This window comes from Hyaena hyaena, unplaced genomic scaffold, assembly GCF_003009895.1.
Source record: "Hyaena hyaena isolate Hyena2069 unplaced genomic scaffold, ASM300989v1 scaffold_1141, whole genome shotgun sequence".
Taxonomy (NCBI): Eukaryota; Metazoa; Chordata; class Mammalia; order Carnivora; family Hyaenidae; genus Hyaena; species Hyaena hyaena.
Window position 1 is genome coordinate 452,512 of NW_024081774.1, and position 17,593 is coordinate 470,104.

Genomic DNA, 17,593 nt, shown 5'->3' on the forward strand with positions numbered 1-17,593 from the left:
AAACTCAACAAGATGAGTTGTTTGACCCTCACAGATCTAGGCTTATTATTCCCTCTGAAGTGCATCCACAAAATGAACAACACTTCCTTCTGGGATTTTGTATACTCACAAGGATGAGCACTATCACTTCTCAGCCCCATGTTTTAGTAAAGATATCCACTTTTAAATATGTTAGTACCATCAGTCATCACATCAATCTGATATGGAAGCCAAATTTCTTATTTATGATGTTCAAATAGGTAGGATAATTCTCTGAAAGCAATCTTACTTATCCTAATTCTAAATTCCCATCAAGTTACTTTGTGCTGTTTCCCCAGGTGCTGCTTGTAAATATGACCTTATAAATTACCTTGACCATGCCTCTTTTGTAACATAGAAAGAAACTGAGTCCCAGAGAAATTAATAGACTAGTCCAGAGAAAGACAAATTAAGTTCCTAATTCCCCAACCACTGCACTTTTCACTATAGATTACTATATAGCTAGACATATAACCAAAGCTAGTATTTTGGTACCCTTGCATGTGATAAGTGTTCTTAATTTTGAGTGAGTATATCCTTGCATTCTTGATGCTCTCTGTTGAATTGTGAAAAGAGAAAAAATGGAAACATTTACAAAATGCACACAAAAATTGGTACGCTCTTACACAATTTTTTACCGGGATGACTTTAATATTTCACCACATCACCAAGTTCTAATTCTGTTATAAAATTAACTGTTTCTCTGTGACTTCAAAAACTTTATTGGTTATTCTGTCTTTAGCAATTCAGTTTGTCAGTTTCCAGATGCAGCTGAATTATCTAAAATTTTTGAAAATGTCTTTTCTTTCCAGAAAAGCACAATTTTTATAATGAAAACTAATACTATTTAAAACCTTAGTTTCTCTACAGTAACATAAAAATGATGTGAAACAGAAGATTACTTACATTTGAGTAAACTTCCTTCTACCATCTTATCAGTATTCCTAAAGGAACTATGATATGCCTGAGTAATATCTATTGTTTTGCAAAGTAACTAAACATGAGTAACTAAAAAAAACTCCTTGGTTACTCCCTGTCCCTAGTATTATACAGGAAAAAAATGTAAGGAAATGAGAAACTAGATACGTATTTGCTGAGAATTAGAGGAATATGTGTCCTGCTGACTGAAATTAATTATGCTACATCTCTGTCTTTTTTTCTGTTTTGTTTTAAAATAAAGGAGGAAATATATGTAGAGCAGATGAGTTTCTCTGCAATAATTCTCTTTGCAAACTACATTTCTGGGTGTGTGATGGAGAAGACGACTGTGGAGACAACTCAGATGAAGCCCCTGATATGTGCGGTATGGCATATTTCACATGGGTCTAGATTTTATTCTCATCTCCGGATCTAATGAACTGGTGTGAATCAATGAAGTGGTGAGGCGAACCACAAAGTCTGCCATCCTAGAGATAGGTAGATAAAGTAAGACCACAGATATAGCTTTTGTTCAGGTAATAAGAGATTACCCTGTCCAAAGCTGATGACTTTATAGAAAACCCTCCTAAATTGAACTTGCACATGTCAACACTATTCAAAAGATATTTATGGTTTGAACTGTGTAAGTTTCATATGATGACTTTGGCTTTGTACCAAAGTGGTCCTTTAAGCTAAATCATTTTCTTTTTTGGGCAGGTAACCACAAGCAAAACATGTGAATAATAAAATCATGTAGTTCCACAAGTTATTCACTACTGAGACCAAGTTTATTCAGAGAAGGAAGATCTATACGGAGATAATATGTAAATATATTAATATATTTAACATGTAAATATATCATTATATTTTAATATTTAATATATTAAAATATATATTATACATATATTCTATGTTATAAATATATTAATAGATTTATACATATATATTTAGACATAGGCAGGGAACTGAAATTAGGCATTATTTAACATTTTAATCTGAAAATCTTAACAAAAGTTAATGTTTCTTCAAATTCAAGTTACTCCTAACCGATAATTGTCAAGAGTGTACTTAATGCAACCAACAACTATCAATGTCCAATTTTCTTATATGTAGCAAACATTTTTAGTCCTTCTTCTTATTATTTGATCTAATCTCTGCAAAAATGTATTTTACCACTAATTTAAAGAAAAATATTACTACTTTGGATACAATTAAATAGCACATCAGGTGAGTTAAAGAAAACATAGAATGAGTATTTATACCTAAATTATTTGTACTCTTTACCAGGTTAAACCAATATTTTTTGATTGATGATGACATTGAATACTGACATTAAAACTGAATTAAAAATCCAAAACATTGTGGGGATGAGCACTGGGTGTTATATGGAGACCAATTTGACAATATACTATTTGTAAAAAATAAAGAATAAATAAAAATTTAAAAAAATCCAAAACAAGGAGGCAGCTTTATTTTTAAAAGGATATAAAATATAAAAATGACAGTTTTTGGAGTGTGTTCTCTGTAGGCACAACTGATGAGAGACATAACCAAGTTTCCATTTTAGTGCTACATAATCTTACAAAATGGACCCTAAAGAATCACTAGAGATTATATTGTTTCTGAATTATAATACATGGAAAATATGAACTTATCTACCAACATCGAGCCAGACCTTATTATTTTTATAACTTGTGTGTGTGTGTGTGTGTGTGTGTGTGTATATATATATATATATACACATAATTATATATGTGTGTATATTTATGTAATTCTTTTTCTCTTGTTCATTCCACCTCAGCACACAACTAGTGAGTGGAATATCAAGTGGTCACTAACTAATTAACCATGTGAGACTCCAGAGTCAGAGCCCCAGGACTACTTTCAGGGCCAGGAAGTGATTTTCAGTGACAGCTGCTGGAAAACTTAAAATACATCCAGCTTGATTCTGTGCATGTTCTTTACATTCCCCTTGGTCATCAGTATAAACATTGAGTCAATCTGTTATGTCACCAAGGACTGTGCTAAATAATTGGGATTTAAAAAAAAATGAACAGCACATGGTTCTCTATGACAAGATCTTAATCTCATTGTACAAATCATAATTTTCATACATTGTATTTCAAGAAATGGTGAGATTAAGTAAAAGGTATAAATAAGATGGAGAAGAATAAGATGAACTCTGCATAAAGAGGAATTCAGAAAGCTAAAGTTTGAAGGATCCAAACTAAAATACACTGTAGACATTATGAACAGCATGGGGAAAAGTGTCATTCATTCACTTAATAAACATTTGTTAAGTTAGAGACTGTTATTATTTTTGATAATATAATGATGAGAGAAACAGACATGGACCCTGATTTCACAGAACTGAGAATCTAGTAGAATAGGGATTCAAATGATCTCAAAAATATACGGCTACAAATGATGATACATGCATGGACAAAAAAGTAGAGTAAGTTATAAAAGTATAGACCAGAGGGATGTTATTCAATCTTGGGTTATGGGAACATTTCAGTTTCAGTCTGAGAGATTAAACACTGCCAAGTAGGTGAAAGGGATGGGGTGGAGGGAAGGTGGATGACATAATGTTGTAGGCAAAGGAAACAAGATGCAGACAGACCCTGAGGCAAAGCAATCCACAGCTTACTGGGGGAACTGAAAGATCTATGTACTTGGAGAGTGCAGAACAGGTAGATATTGGTTTCAAATGAAACTGAAGAGACAAAAGAGTCGGGAGCCTTGTGAATCTCTATAGAGATTTTTAGCCTTAGCCTAAAAGCAGTTAAGAATACTAAACTGTTTTAAGCAGAACATGCATATAGTTATTTTTATTTTAATATTTTAAAAATATTGGATAAAAAGGGGCAAATTTAGGTAAGATTAATTGCTGTACTCTAGGCAGGCCATGCTGGTAGCTTGGATTAAGATACTGATAGCACATGAGGTGCCTGGGTGGCTCAGTGTCTGACTTTGGCTCAGGGCATGATCTCACTGTTCGTGGGTTCAAGCCCTGCATCAGGCTCTGTGCTGATAGCTCAGAGACTGGAGCCTGCTTTAGATTCTGTGTCCCCCTCTCTCTCTGCCCCTACCCTGCTCATGCTTTCTTCCTTTCAAAAATAATAAACACTTTAAAAAAAGATAAAAATGGCAAATATACACAGATTTGTAGGTGATTTGAAAAAGCAGAATAAATTGGATTAAGTAATAGATTAGATATATAGGGCAAGGGAGAGGAAATGTATAATGTGTAGGGTATTTTGCTTGCACAGTTGAATACATGGGGAACATAGGAAGAGAAACAGTATTGTAAGTGAAGATTAAAAACCTGCTTTGAGAGACATTTGAGGAGACATTCAAGTATAGATTTCAGGTAGGCTCTAGATGTTTGGCTCCAAAGTTTAAAATGCTGGTCTAGAGTTATAAACTTGAGAATCAGAAGAGAATGGGGTAATGGGTACTATGGAATTCTATAGGATAAAAAGAGTCAGAGTAGAATGGGGGCAATGGACACTATGGAATACTATGGAGTGAAAAAGAGAAAAAGGCCAGATAATCCAGATTATTTGTACTAAAGTGAGTTTCTAAATAAGTTCTTAGAACATTGTCTAACATATAATAATTTACCAATAAATATTTGTCATTATTTCCCAACTAGAAAGTTGGGAAAGTAAGAGGTTGTAGTCAGAACTTACAGCATTCAAATTAGTGGCTATATAAATGAAGTAACTAGAGAAAACAGTGCATCTAGCTGCACCTATGTGGGTCAGTTAGTGTTCTTACCTGCAAACAACAGGAAGGGTCATTGGCTGAGTTAAGAAGAGAAATTTCTTGAAATCTTCCAATCTTCATAACCTGCTAGGATAGTGAGTGGCTTAGGTGAATTAGACTTAAAGGTTATTGGGTATGAAAACCTCGAGGCTCTAAGAAGTACAGCTTTTGGTTGGTTTGTTCATGTGGATGTTGATGTCATCTAGGATGTTGAAATGAGTTTGGATGGAGAGCAATGACTATGAAGGGTGGTGCTACAGTCTTTAGTAAATTAGAGAGGGGGTGATATTTACAAGGTTGATGAGAAAATAGCAGTAAGAAAGATGTATAATCAAATGCATAATAGTTTTTGTTTTATTTTATAAAGTAGAATGCAATGATATAGTAACAAAGTTCAGAAAGCTGAAGTAGGAAATTAAGGGTATATTTAAACATGAGATAATATGAAGTATAAGTAATTTAAGAGGCATTCCTAAAAAGACCTAAAGGGGAGGAACTGTGCTTGGAGTGGAAACTGGATTTCTGTTAAACCAAGGAGGTCAGGAAAGAAGGAGTATGGCATATTTAAGGAGCTAATAAAGTAGTATTGCTGGACTTTTAAGAGATACAAGGGATGAGTCTGTAGGAGTAACAGGGACAAAGTAATGATCGGTCTATAATGCCATGTAAAGTATCTTAAATATTATTCTGAAAGTGCTGGATAACTATGAAAGAGATGGTCAGATTAATGTGTTAGGTGGGTTCTGTTATCTTTCGGGAAATCTTATGTTGGGCAATGAAATGGAAACATTTAGGATTCCATCCCATCTAAGAGATAAAGAAGAGCTAAGCTATTGTAACTGGTATGCATGTAAAGAAGAAGGTAAGTTTGGGCACTATATCAGCCGGACTTGTTGACTTATAAGAGTTGAAGGTCAGTAAGAGGAATGCATTTAGAATAATACCAGACTGTGGCTATGAGGTACTACTAACTGAATTAACATAACACAAAGTTTATATTTGGGAAGAAGGAAGTAATGGGAAGGTGATAAAGAATGGGGTTTGGACTTAACTGAATTTGAAATTCTTGAGGAGATATCCTGTAACCAATTGTGAGATACTAGAATAAGATAGTGAATTGCAAGTCTTCAGGGTGTTATGTCACGTAAATCCATGAGAATAAGAATATCAACAGAGAAGTCAAGAGTGAGAAGATCAGGAAACCAATGAAAGAGCCCAAAGTATTCCACATGTAAGGATAAAGAGTCATTAGAGGTGTTTCCTACTCCAGGGGTGGAAGTCTTCAGATTATATGATGGCTAGGACAGGATAAAATTCTCTGGCTTTCACTGTTGTCTCATTTACACACACACACACACAGACACACACACAAATATTAAAAATAAATAGCAAAGATCACCCATGTGACTCAAATACATATTTACACATTTCTTTACAGAGACACAGAGTAAGAAACACAGTTATAATATTGTTGGGACATTTTTTTCACTGGGTGACCTATTTTCAAATTTGGGGCTGTAACATATGCTTACTCAGCCTCTATTCTGTGTAAAATTGCTCTTTCAAATAGCTAAGTGTCCTGCCATGTTGTATGAACCACAGGCGTAAATTAATTTGGTACACCAAGTGAAGTCAGCTAAGATAAGGCATCTGGAAATGAAACCATGAAGTTTGGCTCTTTTTCTTACTTTATTTCATTTCAGCTGTGCACTCTTTTTTTGTAGTTGATATAAATTACTAGGATCATAGCTTCTATTATCAACACATTTTCTAGTACCTACATGTAAGCAATTTCCACAACAAAAGATACTCCTAAAAGCTAGATTATGAATTTGAAAAGAAGGAAACCACAGAAAAGGAAAGACCAAAACAAAGAAACAAACAAAAAATTGTAAGTCATGTACCCAAAGGGACTGCTTTCTTTTTCTTTTTTTTTTTTTTCAGCCAAATTTCTTTGCCCACCCACAAGACCTCACAGATGCAGAAATAACAGAATATGCCTGCAGCCTGAGCAAATGTGTAATGGGATTGATGACTGTGGGGACAAGTCTGATGAAGATCACTGTGGTGGTAAATCCATTTAATGTGAAATAATTGATTCAGTGACAGCTACAAGATAATATAATGGTTTGAGGACTCAAAAAAAGAAGTATTTTCCATGTGGCATGTCTGAAGTTGGTTTTTTTTTTTTTTTTCCAGACACTTTCTCTTCTGACAAGGAACGAAAATAATCTGCTAGCATTCATTTGAATAGTAGAGCTATGCGGCTTTATGCAAAGTCTCTGCTAATCTGTAAATCTCTATTGGTTATATACACTTTATTCCAGAAAGTACTTCAAGAGAGAAAAACATAGCAGTTTAAAAAGTTCTCTGTTAAACAGCTCCTGGAGGGGAGAGGGCAAATAAAGATTTATGTCTGTGTACACAATCTTTTCTTCACAATTCTGAAATTAACAAAACTCTTAAAACCAAAGGCTTTACTAATGTATGTGGCAAAATGATTTGGTGACAAACCCTGACTGGAACTGGTCTGAGGCAGTTTGTATTACATTAAAAAGAAAGCACCATTTAGAGTGAATATTCAAGCATTTTCTTATGGAAATAAAAATGTTACCTCTTATAGGGTGAATGAACTGTTGTTTTTCTAAAAGTCTGGGATTTCAGAATCTTTTCATTTAGCCCACAAGCTTCAAACAAAGCCATGGAGCCTCCTCATGTTTTCCACAGTGTCTAGTAAAACCTTGAACCTGTTAGGGCGCCTGGGTGGCTTAGTGGGTTAAGCGTCCGACTTTGGCTTAGGTCATGATCTCGCGGTTTGTGGGTTCAAGCCCCGCGTTGGGCTCTATGTAGACTGCCAGCTCAGAGCCTGGAGCCTGTTTCAGTCTGTGACTCCCTCTCTCTCTGACCCTCCCCTGCTCACGCTGTCTCTCTCTCTCTCTCTCCTAGAAATAAATTAAAAAAAAGAAAAAAAAATTGAAAAAAAAAAAAAAAACCTTGAACCTGTTAGTTTAATCAATATATTTGTTTTTGGGGCACCTAGGTGGCTCATTTGGTTAATAAGCCCCTGCCTTTGGCTCAGGTCATTATCTCACAGTTTGTGACTTTGAGCCCCACTTTGGGCTCTGTGCTGACAGTGCGGAGCCTAGAGCCTGCTTCGGATTCTGTGTCTCCCTCTCTCTCTCTGCTTCTCCTCTGCTTGTACCCTCTCTCTTTCTTTCTCTCTCAGAAATAATAAAAAAATAAACTTAAAGAAATGATTTAAAAAATTGGTTTTGATTCCATGAAGCACTAACCATTTTTAATGATTTTATAGGTAAGCTTACATATAAAGCAAGACCATGTAAAAAAGATGAGTTTGCTTGCAGTAATAAAAAATGTATCCCCATGGACCTCCAGTGTGATCAGCTTGATGACTGTGGAGATGGTTCAGATGAACAAGGCTGCAGAATAAGTGAGTTTATTTCTGTTAAAGTGTAGCAACATTCAAGTTCAATTTTTACTTCAACATGACTAGAATTTTCTTTACTGGTTTAAGAAAATACTGTTCTTCAAAAATTAACTTATGCCTTTTTTTTTTTTGTCAGCCTTGCCAAAGCAGCCATCAGAAAGCATGCAGTGGGATTGATTATAGAATAAGTATCCTTGTTAGAACTGAACCTGAGATCGCAATATCCAATTACAGACTTTGATGTCAACCAAGAAATCTATATCCCTTAATATTTTATTTTATAATATATAAATTTGATATTTTTGCCTCTTACAATGATATTTGATTTAAAGATGGTCAAGGTCTTAATAATTTTTTGCATTTTTAAAATTTTAATTTAATGTTGAGTTATTCTTAAAGAAGACATCATCATTTCATTCAGTTAGAGTGTGATAATATTTGAGTTATTAGATCTCAGTTATTTTTGTGTGTAATATTTGATATCTGGTTTTCCATATTAAGAAAAATAACCAAACTTATTACTCTAAATTTGGATTTCTCACAAAGTCATATAATACTCCCTATTATGAGGGCTCTTATTTTTTCTCATTATGCATCCGAATTATTCCTCACTTAATGATGAAATAATACCCACCAGGATATAGTCACATATATCTCAACTGAGATATATTTCCACTGTTGTACCTGAATTAATTATAAAATATTCAAGAGTCAGTGGGATTAATAATGTTTACAATTCTCATGATTAAAGTTCTTGTATTTCATTTTTCTTACAAATAGTTTATTGTCAACTTGGTTTCCATATAACACCCAGTGCTCATCCCCAGAAGTGCCCTCCTCCATGCCCATCTTCCCCCTCCCCCCCCACACCCCTCAGTCCTCAGTTTGTTTCTCAGTATTCAAGAGTCTCTCATGGTTTACCTCTCTCCCTCTCTCCCACCACTCCCCGCCACCTCTCCCCCACGGTCCTACATTAAGTTCCTCCTAATCCTCCTATATGTGCAAACATACGGTATTTATCCTTCTCTGTATGACTTATCTCACTCAGCATAACACCCTCAAGCTCCATACATGTTGCTACACATGGCCAGATTTCATTCTTTCTCATTGCCATGTAGTATTCCATCATATAGATAAACCACATCTTCTTGATCCATTCGTCCGTTGATGGACACTTAGGCTCTTTCCATGTTGTGGCTATTGTTGAGAGTGCTGCTATGAACACTGGGGTACATGTGCTCCTTTGCATCAGCACTCCTGTATCCCTTGGGTAAATTCCTAGCAGAGCTACTGCTGGGCCATAGGGGAGTTCTATTGTTAATTTTTTAAGGAACCTCCACACTGTTTTCCAGAGGGGCTGCACCAGTTTATATTCCCACCAACAGTGTGGGAGGGTGTCCATTTCTCCACATCCTCGCCAGCATCTAGAGTCCTCTGATTTGCTCATTTTAGCCACTTTGACTGGAGTGAGGTGGTATCTCAGAGTGGATTTGATTTGTATTTCCCTAATGAGGAGGGACGCAGAGCATCGTTTCATGTGTCTGTTGGCCATCTGAATGTCCCCTTTGGAGAAGTGTCTGTTCATATCTTCTGCCCATTTCTTCACTGGGTTGTTTGTTTTTTGTGTGTGGAGTTAGGTCAGTTCCTTATATATTTTGGATACTAACCCTTTACCTGATATGTCATTTGGAATTATCTTTTCCCATTCTGTCGGTTGCCTATTAGTTTTATGGATAGTTTCCTTTGCCATGCAAAGCTTTTACTCTTGATAAGGTCCCAATACTTTATTTTTGCTCTTGATTCCTTTGCTTTTGGGGATGTGTCAGGTAAGAAATTGCTGCAGTGGAGGTCAAGGAGGTTGTTTCCTGCTTTCTCCTCTAGGGTTTTGATGGTTTCCTGTCTCATGTTCAGGTCCTTGATCCATTTTGAGTTTATTTTTGTGTATGATGTGAGAAAATGATCTAGTTTCATTCTTTGGCATGTTGCTGTCCAGTTCTCCCGACACCATCTGTTAAAGAGGCTGTCTTGTTTCCATTGGATACTCTTTCCTGCTTTGTCAAAGATTAGTTGGCTGTATACTTTTGTATCCAATTCTGAGTTCTCAATTCTATTCCATTGGTCTATGTGTCTGTTTTTGTGCCAATACCATACTGTCTTGTTGATGACAGCTTTGTAGTAGAGGCTAAAGTCTGGGATGGTGATACCTCCCGTTTTGGTTTTCTTCTTCAATATTACTTTGGCTATTTGAGCTCTTTTGTGGTTCCATACAAATTTTAGGATAGTTCGTTCTAGTTTTGAGAAGTATGCTGGTGCAATTTTGATTTGAATTGCATTGAATGTGTAGATTGCTTTGGGTAGTAACGACATTTTAACTATATTTATTCTTCCTATCCATGAGCATGGAATGTTTTTCCATTTCTTTGTGTCTTCTTCAATTTCCTTCATAAGTTTTCTATAGTTTTCATCACACAGATCTCTTATATCCTTGGTTCGGTTTATTCCTATGTACTTTATGATTTTTTGTGCAATTGTGAATGGGATCAGTTTCTTGATTTCTCTTTCTGTTGCTTCATTGTTGGTCTATAAGAATGCATCTGATTTCTGCACGTTGATTTTGTACCCTGCAACTTTGCTGAATTCTGTCATCAGTTCTAGCAGGCTTCTGGTGGAGTCTGTTGAGTTTTCTATGTAGAGAATCATGTCATCTGCGAAAAGTGACAGTTTGACTTCCTCTTTGCCAATTCTGATGCCTTTGATTTCCTTTTGTTGTCTGATGGCTGATGCTAGGACTTCCAGCACGATGTTAAACAACAGTGTTGAGAGTGGACATCCCTGTCGTGTTCCTGATCTCAGGGGGAAAGCTCTCAGTTTTTCCCCGTTGAGGATGATATTAGCTGAGGGCTTCTTATAGATGGCTTTTATGATGTTTAAGTAGGTTCCTTCTATCCCGACTTTCTCAAGGGTCTTTATTAAGAAGGGATGCTGTATTTTGTCAAATGCTTTTTCTGCGTCTATCGAAAGGATCATATGGGTTTTATCTTTTCTTTTGTTGATGTGATGTATCACATTGATTGATTTGCGAATATTGAACCAGCCCTGTAACCCAGGAATGAATCCCACTTGATCTTGGTGGATAATTCTTTTTATGTGCTGTTGAATTCGATTTGCAAGTATCTTGTTGAGGATTTTTGCATCTGTATTCATCAAGGATATTGGCCTGTAGTTCTCTTTTTTTGCTGGATCTCTGTCTGGCTTGGGAATCAGAGTGATGCTGGCTTCATAAAATGAGTCCAGAAGTTTTCCCTCGATTTCTGTTTTTTGGAATAGCTTGAGAAGAATTGGGATTAATTCTGTTTTAAATGTCTGGTAGAATTCCCCAGGGAAGCCATCAGGTCCAAGGCTCTTATTTGTTGGGAGATTTTTGATAACTGATTCAATTTCCTCACTCGTTATGGGTCTGTTCAGGTTTTCTATTTCTTCCCGTGTGAATTTTGGTAGTGAGTGTGTGTTTAGGAATTTGTCCATTTCTTCTAAGTTGTCCAGTTTGTTGGCATATAATTTTTCATAGTATTCCTTGATAATTGCTTGTATATTTGAGGGGTTGGTTGTAATAAGTCCATTTTCATTCATGATTTTGTCTGTGTGGGTGCTCTTTCTTTTCTTTTTGAGAAGCCTGGCTAGGGGTTTGTCAATTTTGCTTATTTTTTCAAAAAACCAACTCTTGGTTTCATTGATCTGCTCAATTGTTTCTTTGGTCTCTATGTTTATTTCTACTCTGATATTTACTATTTCTCTTCTTCTACTGGGTGTCAGGTGCTCTTGTTGCTCTACCTCTAGCTGCTTTAGTTGAACTGTTAGATTTTGCACTTGTGCTTTTTCTAATTTCTTGAAATAGGCTTGGAGTGCAATGTATTTTCCTCCTAGGACTGCCTTTGGCACATCCCATAGAGTTTGGATTGTTGTATTTTCATTTTCATGTTTCCATATTATTTTTAATTTCTCCTCTAATTGCCTGATTGGCCCATTCATTCTTTAGTAGGATGTTCTTTAATCTCCATGTTTTTGGAGGTTTTCCAGACTTCTTCCTGTGATTGATTTCAATTTTCAAAGCATAATGATCTGAAAGTCTGCATGGTATGATCTCAATTCTTCTATATTTATTGAGGGATGCTTTATGTCCCAGTATTTGATCTATCTTGGAGATTGTGCCATGCGCACTTGAGAAGAAAGTGAATTGCATGGCCCCCGGATGTAGAGTTCTAAATATATCTGTCAGATCCATCTGGTCCAATGTGTCTTTCAAGTCCACTGTTTCTTTAGTGTATTTCTGTTTGGTTGATCTATCCATTGTTGTAAGGAGAGTATTAAAGTCCCCTGCTATTAGCACATTCTTACCTATAAGGTTCTTTCTGTTTGTGATTGTTTTATATATTTAGGTGCTCCCATATTCGGTGCATAGATATTTATGATTGTTAGTTCTTCCTGATAGATAGACCCTGTTATTATTATATAATGCCCTTCTTCATCTCTTGTTATTGTATTTAATTTAAAGTCCAATTTGTCTGATATAAGTATAGGCACTCCAGCTTTCTTTTGATTTCCAGTAGCATGATATATATTTCTCCATTCCCTTACTTTTAATCTGAAGGTTTGTTCCAGTCTAAAATACGTTTCTTATAGACAGCAAATAGATGGATTTTGTTTTTTTATCCATTCTGCTACCCTATGTCTTTTGATTGGAGCATTCAGCCTATTTACATTTCAGTGTTATTGTAAAAATATGTGGGTTTAGAGTCATTGTGTCCTTTGTGGGATTCATGATTGTGGTGGTGTCTCTGGTGTCTGCTTTCCTTGCAACACTTCCTTCAGAGATTCCCCCTCAGGATTTCTTGTAGGGCTGGCTTAGTGATGACAAATGCTTTCAATTTTTGTTTATTTGGAAAGACTTTTCTCTCTCCTTCTATTCTGAATGACAGGCCTCCTGGATAGAGGATTCTTGACTGTATATTTTTTCTGTTCATCACTTTGAAGATCTCCTGCCATTCCTTTCAGGCTGCCATGTTTTGGTAGATAGGCCTGTCACCACTCTGATAGGTTTCCCTTTGTGTGTTAGGGCCCTTTTCTCTCTAGCTGCTTTCAAAATTCTCTCTGTGTCCTTATATTTTGCTATTTTTACTATGATATGTCGTGCAGAAGATCAATTGAAATTACGTCTGAGGGGAGTTCTCTGTGTCTCTTGTATTTCAACGTTTACTTCCTTCCTCAGGTTGGGGAAGTTCTCTGCAATAATTCATTCCAGGACTCCTTCAGCACTTTTCCCTCTCTCTTCCTTGTCTAGGATTCCTGTGATACGATATTGTTCCGTTTGACTGTATCGCTGTGCTCTGGAACTCTTCTTTCATGTTTCTGGATCAATTTTTCTCTTTTTTTTTTCCTGTTTCTTTTTTTTTTTAATTTTTTTTTTAGTGTTTAATTTATTTCTAGAGGAGAAAGAGAGAGAGACAGCGTGAGCAGGGGAGGGTCAGAGAGAGAGAGAGTCACAGACTGAAACAGACTCCAGGCTCTGAGCTGGCAGTCAGCACAGAGCCCGATGCAGGGCTCGAACCCACGAACCACGAGATCGTGACCTAAGCGAAAGTCGGACGCTTAACCGACTAAGCCACCCAGGCACCCCTCAGTTTCTTATTTTTGTTTAATGGTGTCTTCTAAATCACTTAATCTCCTTCCTGCCTGTTCAATCCATGCATTGTTAGTTTTAAAGACTTGTTATGCTCTCTGCACCTGTGAGTGCTGCTGTACCCAAGAATACTCTTTGACTGTCCAGGGCCTCTCCGTTCAGAATGTGTTCTTTGAATGATATCTCTTGGTCATTCTTGTTGAGACCTTCATTATTTTATTTTCCTACTTATAGTGGCATTTGGGACTCTCCACTATGTGTACTTTGGCTTGTTTCTTTAGGTCGCCCTGGAGAAGGAAACAGACAAACACACAGGGAACAGAGGCACCCAAACCCACAGACAAATCCAACAAACACGCAAACTGAGAGGGAAAAAGAAAGAGAAAAGAGGGAGGAGGGAAGGCGAATAATAGAAAATAAAAAAATACATTAAAAAGTCAAAAAGAAGAAAAGAAAAGGAACAAAAAAGAAAGCCAATAGACAACAGGTTAAAGCATATAACCAGATTTCTCAGCTACGATTAAATAGCTGGGTGTATGCAGTGCTGGTTGAAGAGCGTAGAGAAAGAGAGAGATGACGGCGGGGATGAGGCAAAATTGGAAATGGAATGAATAGGCAGAAGGGCTAAGAAGCTTTTTTCAAAGAGTGAAAGGATGGAATATGGTTGAAGAGGTGAGAGAAAGACTGTGGTGTTGTCCAGAGAAACTATATAGTATGATTACTCCTGAGAAAAAGAGATCAAAAGATAGGTAGGTATAGAATTTGCATCTACACAATGGATTAAATGTGACTATTTAAGCAAGCCAGTGACCAGAATTAATCAGGTCAGTGCTCCGATTAAAGAAAAAGTGGGTGGGGGGAGGGGAGGAGGGCAGCAGTCTAGCAGGGATGGGCATGGTTTGATCCATTGCGTTAGGTGGGAGTTCTGCCTTGGAGGTTGTGGGGAGAAGAGTGGCTGCACTCCAGGCCCTTCTTGAACCAAGCGCTACAACTCACTTTTTTGGGTGTGTAAACTCCCCGTGGCGGGAGCACAGCCTAGGTGGGTCACACTCTATAACCTAGGCCAGGCCTTGTTTCCAGATCCCAATCCGTGCACCCCACTGGAATTGCTGTAGACACAAACTCTCAGGCGATCCCCTCAGGGCAATTCCAAGAGTCTTCCCTACCCCCTGGGGATTGAGCCAGAAGCTGCTGCTCAGTCTTCTCCAGGTCCAATTGGTGAGCAAGGAGGGGGGTCGCTTGGGAAGAGTGCTTCCTGCCTCAGGTCAGCTGGAGAGTGGGAACCCAGGTCCCTGTGTGTCTCAGCACCCAAAACATGAATTCGGGGGCAAATCTCCCAGTTTTAAGCCCTTCACCTCCCCTCAAGGGATCCAGCCAAGCCAGAAGCACAAAGGCGTGGTCAGCAAGGCCCCTTCAGGTTCATTTGGTGCCTGCAGGGAGTTGAGGCACAGGGAGTTGTTTTACTGGGGATTATTTGGGACAAGAGAGTCCCGCTTAGGCTCTGCTGGAGAGCAAGAAACTGGGTCACTCTGTGTCCTGAGAGGAGGTTTTTCTGTTTCCCAGCTACAGGGACCATGTGTTGAGCAGTTTCAGACACTCTCTTTCCCCTCTCACTCCCTGCAGAGGGGGATCGCCTCTGTTCTTCTGAGTCTCTGGTCCAGGCCCGATTTTATCTTCCCCAGTTCGCACTCACATTAGAAGGTTTTCTCAGCGGACTCTGACTCTTTTTACTCCCAAACTCCTGGATTCTGTAAGGGTTCCTATGGCTTCAGGTCTTCTCCCTGCGAGATATGGGGGCGAGTGCAATGAACCGAGTTCCCTGCTTCTCCGCCATCTTGCCCCTTAAAGTTCTTGTATTCCAAAATAATTTGATATATGTAAGTAAAATAGAGCTAATTCAGTGTCACTCTTATAATAATGCTCCCCTTATTTATTTGCATTCTAAAATGTTTTCTGGAAGGGTGCCTGCGTGGCTTAGTCAGTTAAGCATCTGACTCTTGATCTAAGCTCAGGTCTTCATCTCAGAGTCATGAGTTCACGCCCGTAGCTGGGTTCCATTCTGACTGTAAAGCCTATTTAAAAAAAAAAAATGTTTTCTGCAATGGGAGATAAACCTATGAAATTACAACTACTATGCTGGAAATTATAAACAACACATAGACTGTCCTAGCTTGTGTTAAGAGTCCATGACCTATGGAGTGTGTTACTCCTCATATATATTGCCAGGCTAAAAGAAAAATTTTAAGAACTGATGATTTGGCATACTTGCTTGAGTAACATGGTAGTACCTTTGACCGAATTCCTGAATACTAAATTTTTAGGTTAACAATAAACGCCCACATCTCTAGTTAGCTTCTAGGAAACCGTTTGGTTCCTAGAGAAAGATGTAGTACTCATATATCATACATTGCAATGATAACTTGTCATTAGAAATATTGACTTTTGACCTAATTTTACAAAGTAGTGTACTTCAGTAAAAACTGTAAATATCAGCTACTGACAGTTTGGCCCAAACTATATTCAATATAAATTAGCACATTTTTTTATCTGCCTCTATACCTGTGTAAGAAATAAGGGCTTATATAAAATCTTGTAGATTCAAGAAGAGTTATCTATGGAATAATAAATATAATTTCAAATTAAGAAAAAAGTAAATTCCCAGTTCAGGAATTAGAATTATATTAGTTTTGATGGTATTTTTAAATCCTAGCTCCTGCTGAATATACCTGTGAAGATAATGTGAATCCATGTGGAGATGGTGCATATTGTAATCAAATAAAAACATCTGTTTTTTGTCGCTGTAAGCCTGGATTTCAGAGAAACATGAAAAACAGACAGTGTGAAGGTATAGTACACTTCCTCAACAGCTTGCTCTTAAATCTTTAGGTAATAAAAGACTCAGGAGGCTGCTAAATTGTGAGATGACATGGGATTGATTTTCATCAGAATGGTGTGTATCTATGGGATACCATTTTACCTACAAGAGTGAAAGTCCCTGGGGTCAAGAGCCTGTTTGTTTGCATGGCTAAACTAACCATCTCTAGGGCTACAAAGCCTTTTTTTATAGCATATTCAGACCTGTAAGAATTTCAATTGTACTGTTACAACTCTGTTTTGAAATGCAAATAATAAAATTGCTGGTTCAGGAACTATTGGAGAATTAGAGGCACTTCATAAAAGAACATGTTTTTGATGACCTATTTCTCTTGAGTTGTGGCATTTGCAGTACTGAAATAGGTAATTCACTTTGAGAGAACTGTGGGCTTTTGTCCTAACACCATGTCTCAAACACCGCTTTATATTATCAAGAGGGCCTTCTAAAATTTAAAGACAGGATCTAAGTAAATCTCTGTCAACTTACTTGAAATCATTTAAAAATTAAGCATATAGAATAGCTGGGATCTCATTAAATACAACATACATCAGGGCTTTAACTATAGAACCATGAAATACAGACCTATATGTACATACTACCAGTTTCTACATTAAAATTGATACCATTGTGATTAGAACCAAACCTAAATTGTATAAGTCTGGCTTATGTAGGCTAAATTCAAGTGGTAAAGTGGTTTCCCATACCAGCTTTCTTCTCCACTGTCTATGGTATTTTTGGGTAAAGAAAAGTGATTTTGTGTTGTGTTAATCAAAATGAGATTATTGAAATGAACTAATTATATTCACCCAAAAGTATAAGAAGTATGGCCACATCATATTTATATACATTTTTAATTATATACCTGTATCGATTATTCATGACGTTT

At 37.1% G+C, this 17,593-nt stretch overlaps 1 protein-coding gene across 1 annotated transcript in view; it reads left to right on the forward strand.

Annotated features, from left to right (window-relative positions):
• LRP1B (LDL receptor related protein 1B) overlaps positions 1-17,593 on the forward strand; it is a gene marked incomplete at its 5' end in the record, with an annotated part of 553,279 nt that overhangs the window by 449,368 nt on the left and 86,318 nt on the right. Inside the window, 4 exons of the mRNA XM_039222492.1 lie at positions 1,199-1,321; positions 6,652-6,777; positions 8,021-8,158; positions 16,543-16,677. Of these exons, the coding sequence (XP_039078423.1) occupies positions 1,199-1,321; positions 6,652-6,777; positions 8,021-8,158; positions 16,543-16,677 (522 nt within the window). The remainder of the gene's footprint in view (positions 1-1,198; positions 1,322-6,651; positions 6,778-8,020; positions 8,159-16,542; positions 16,678-17,593) is intronic.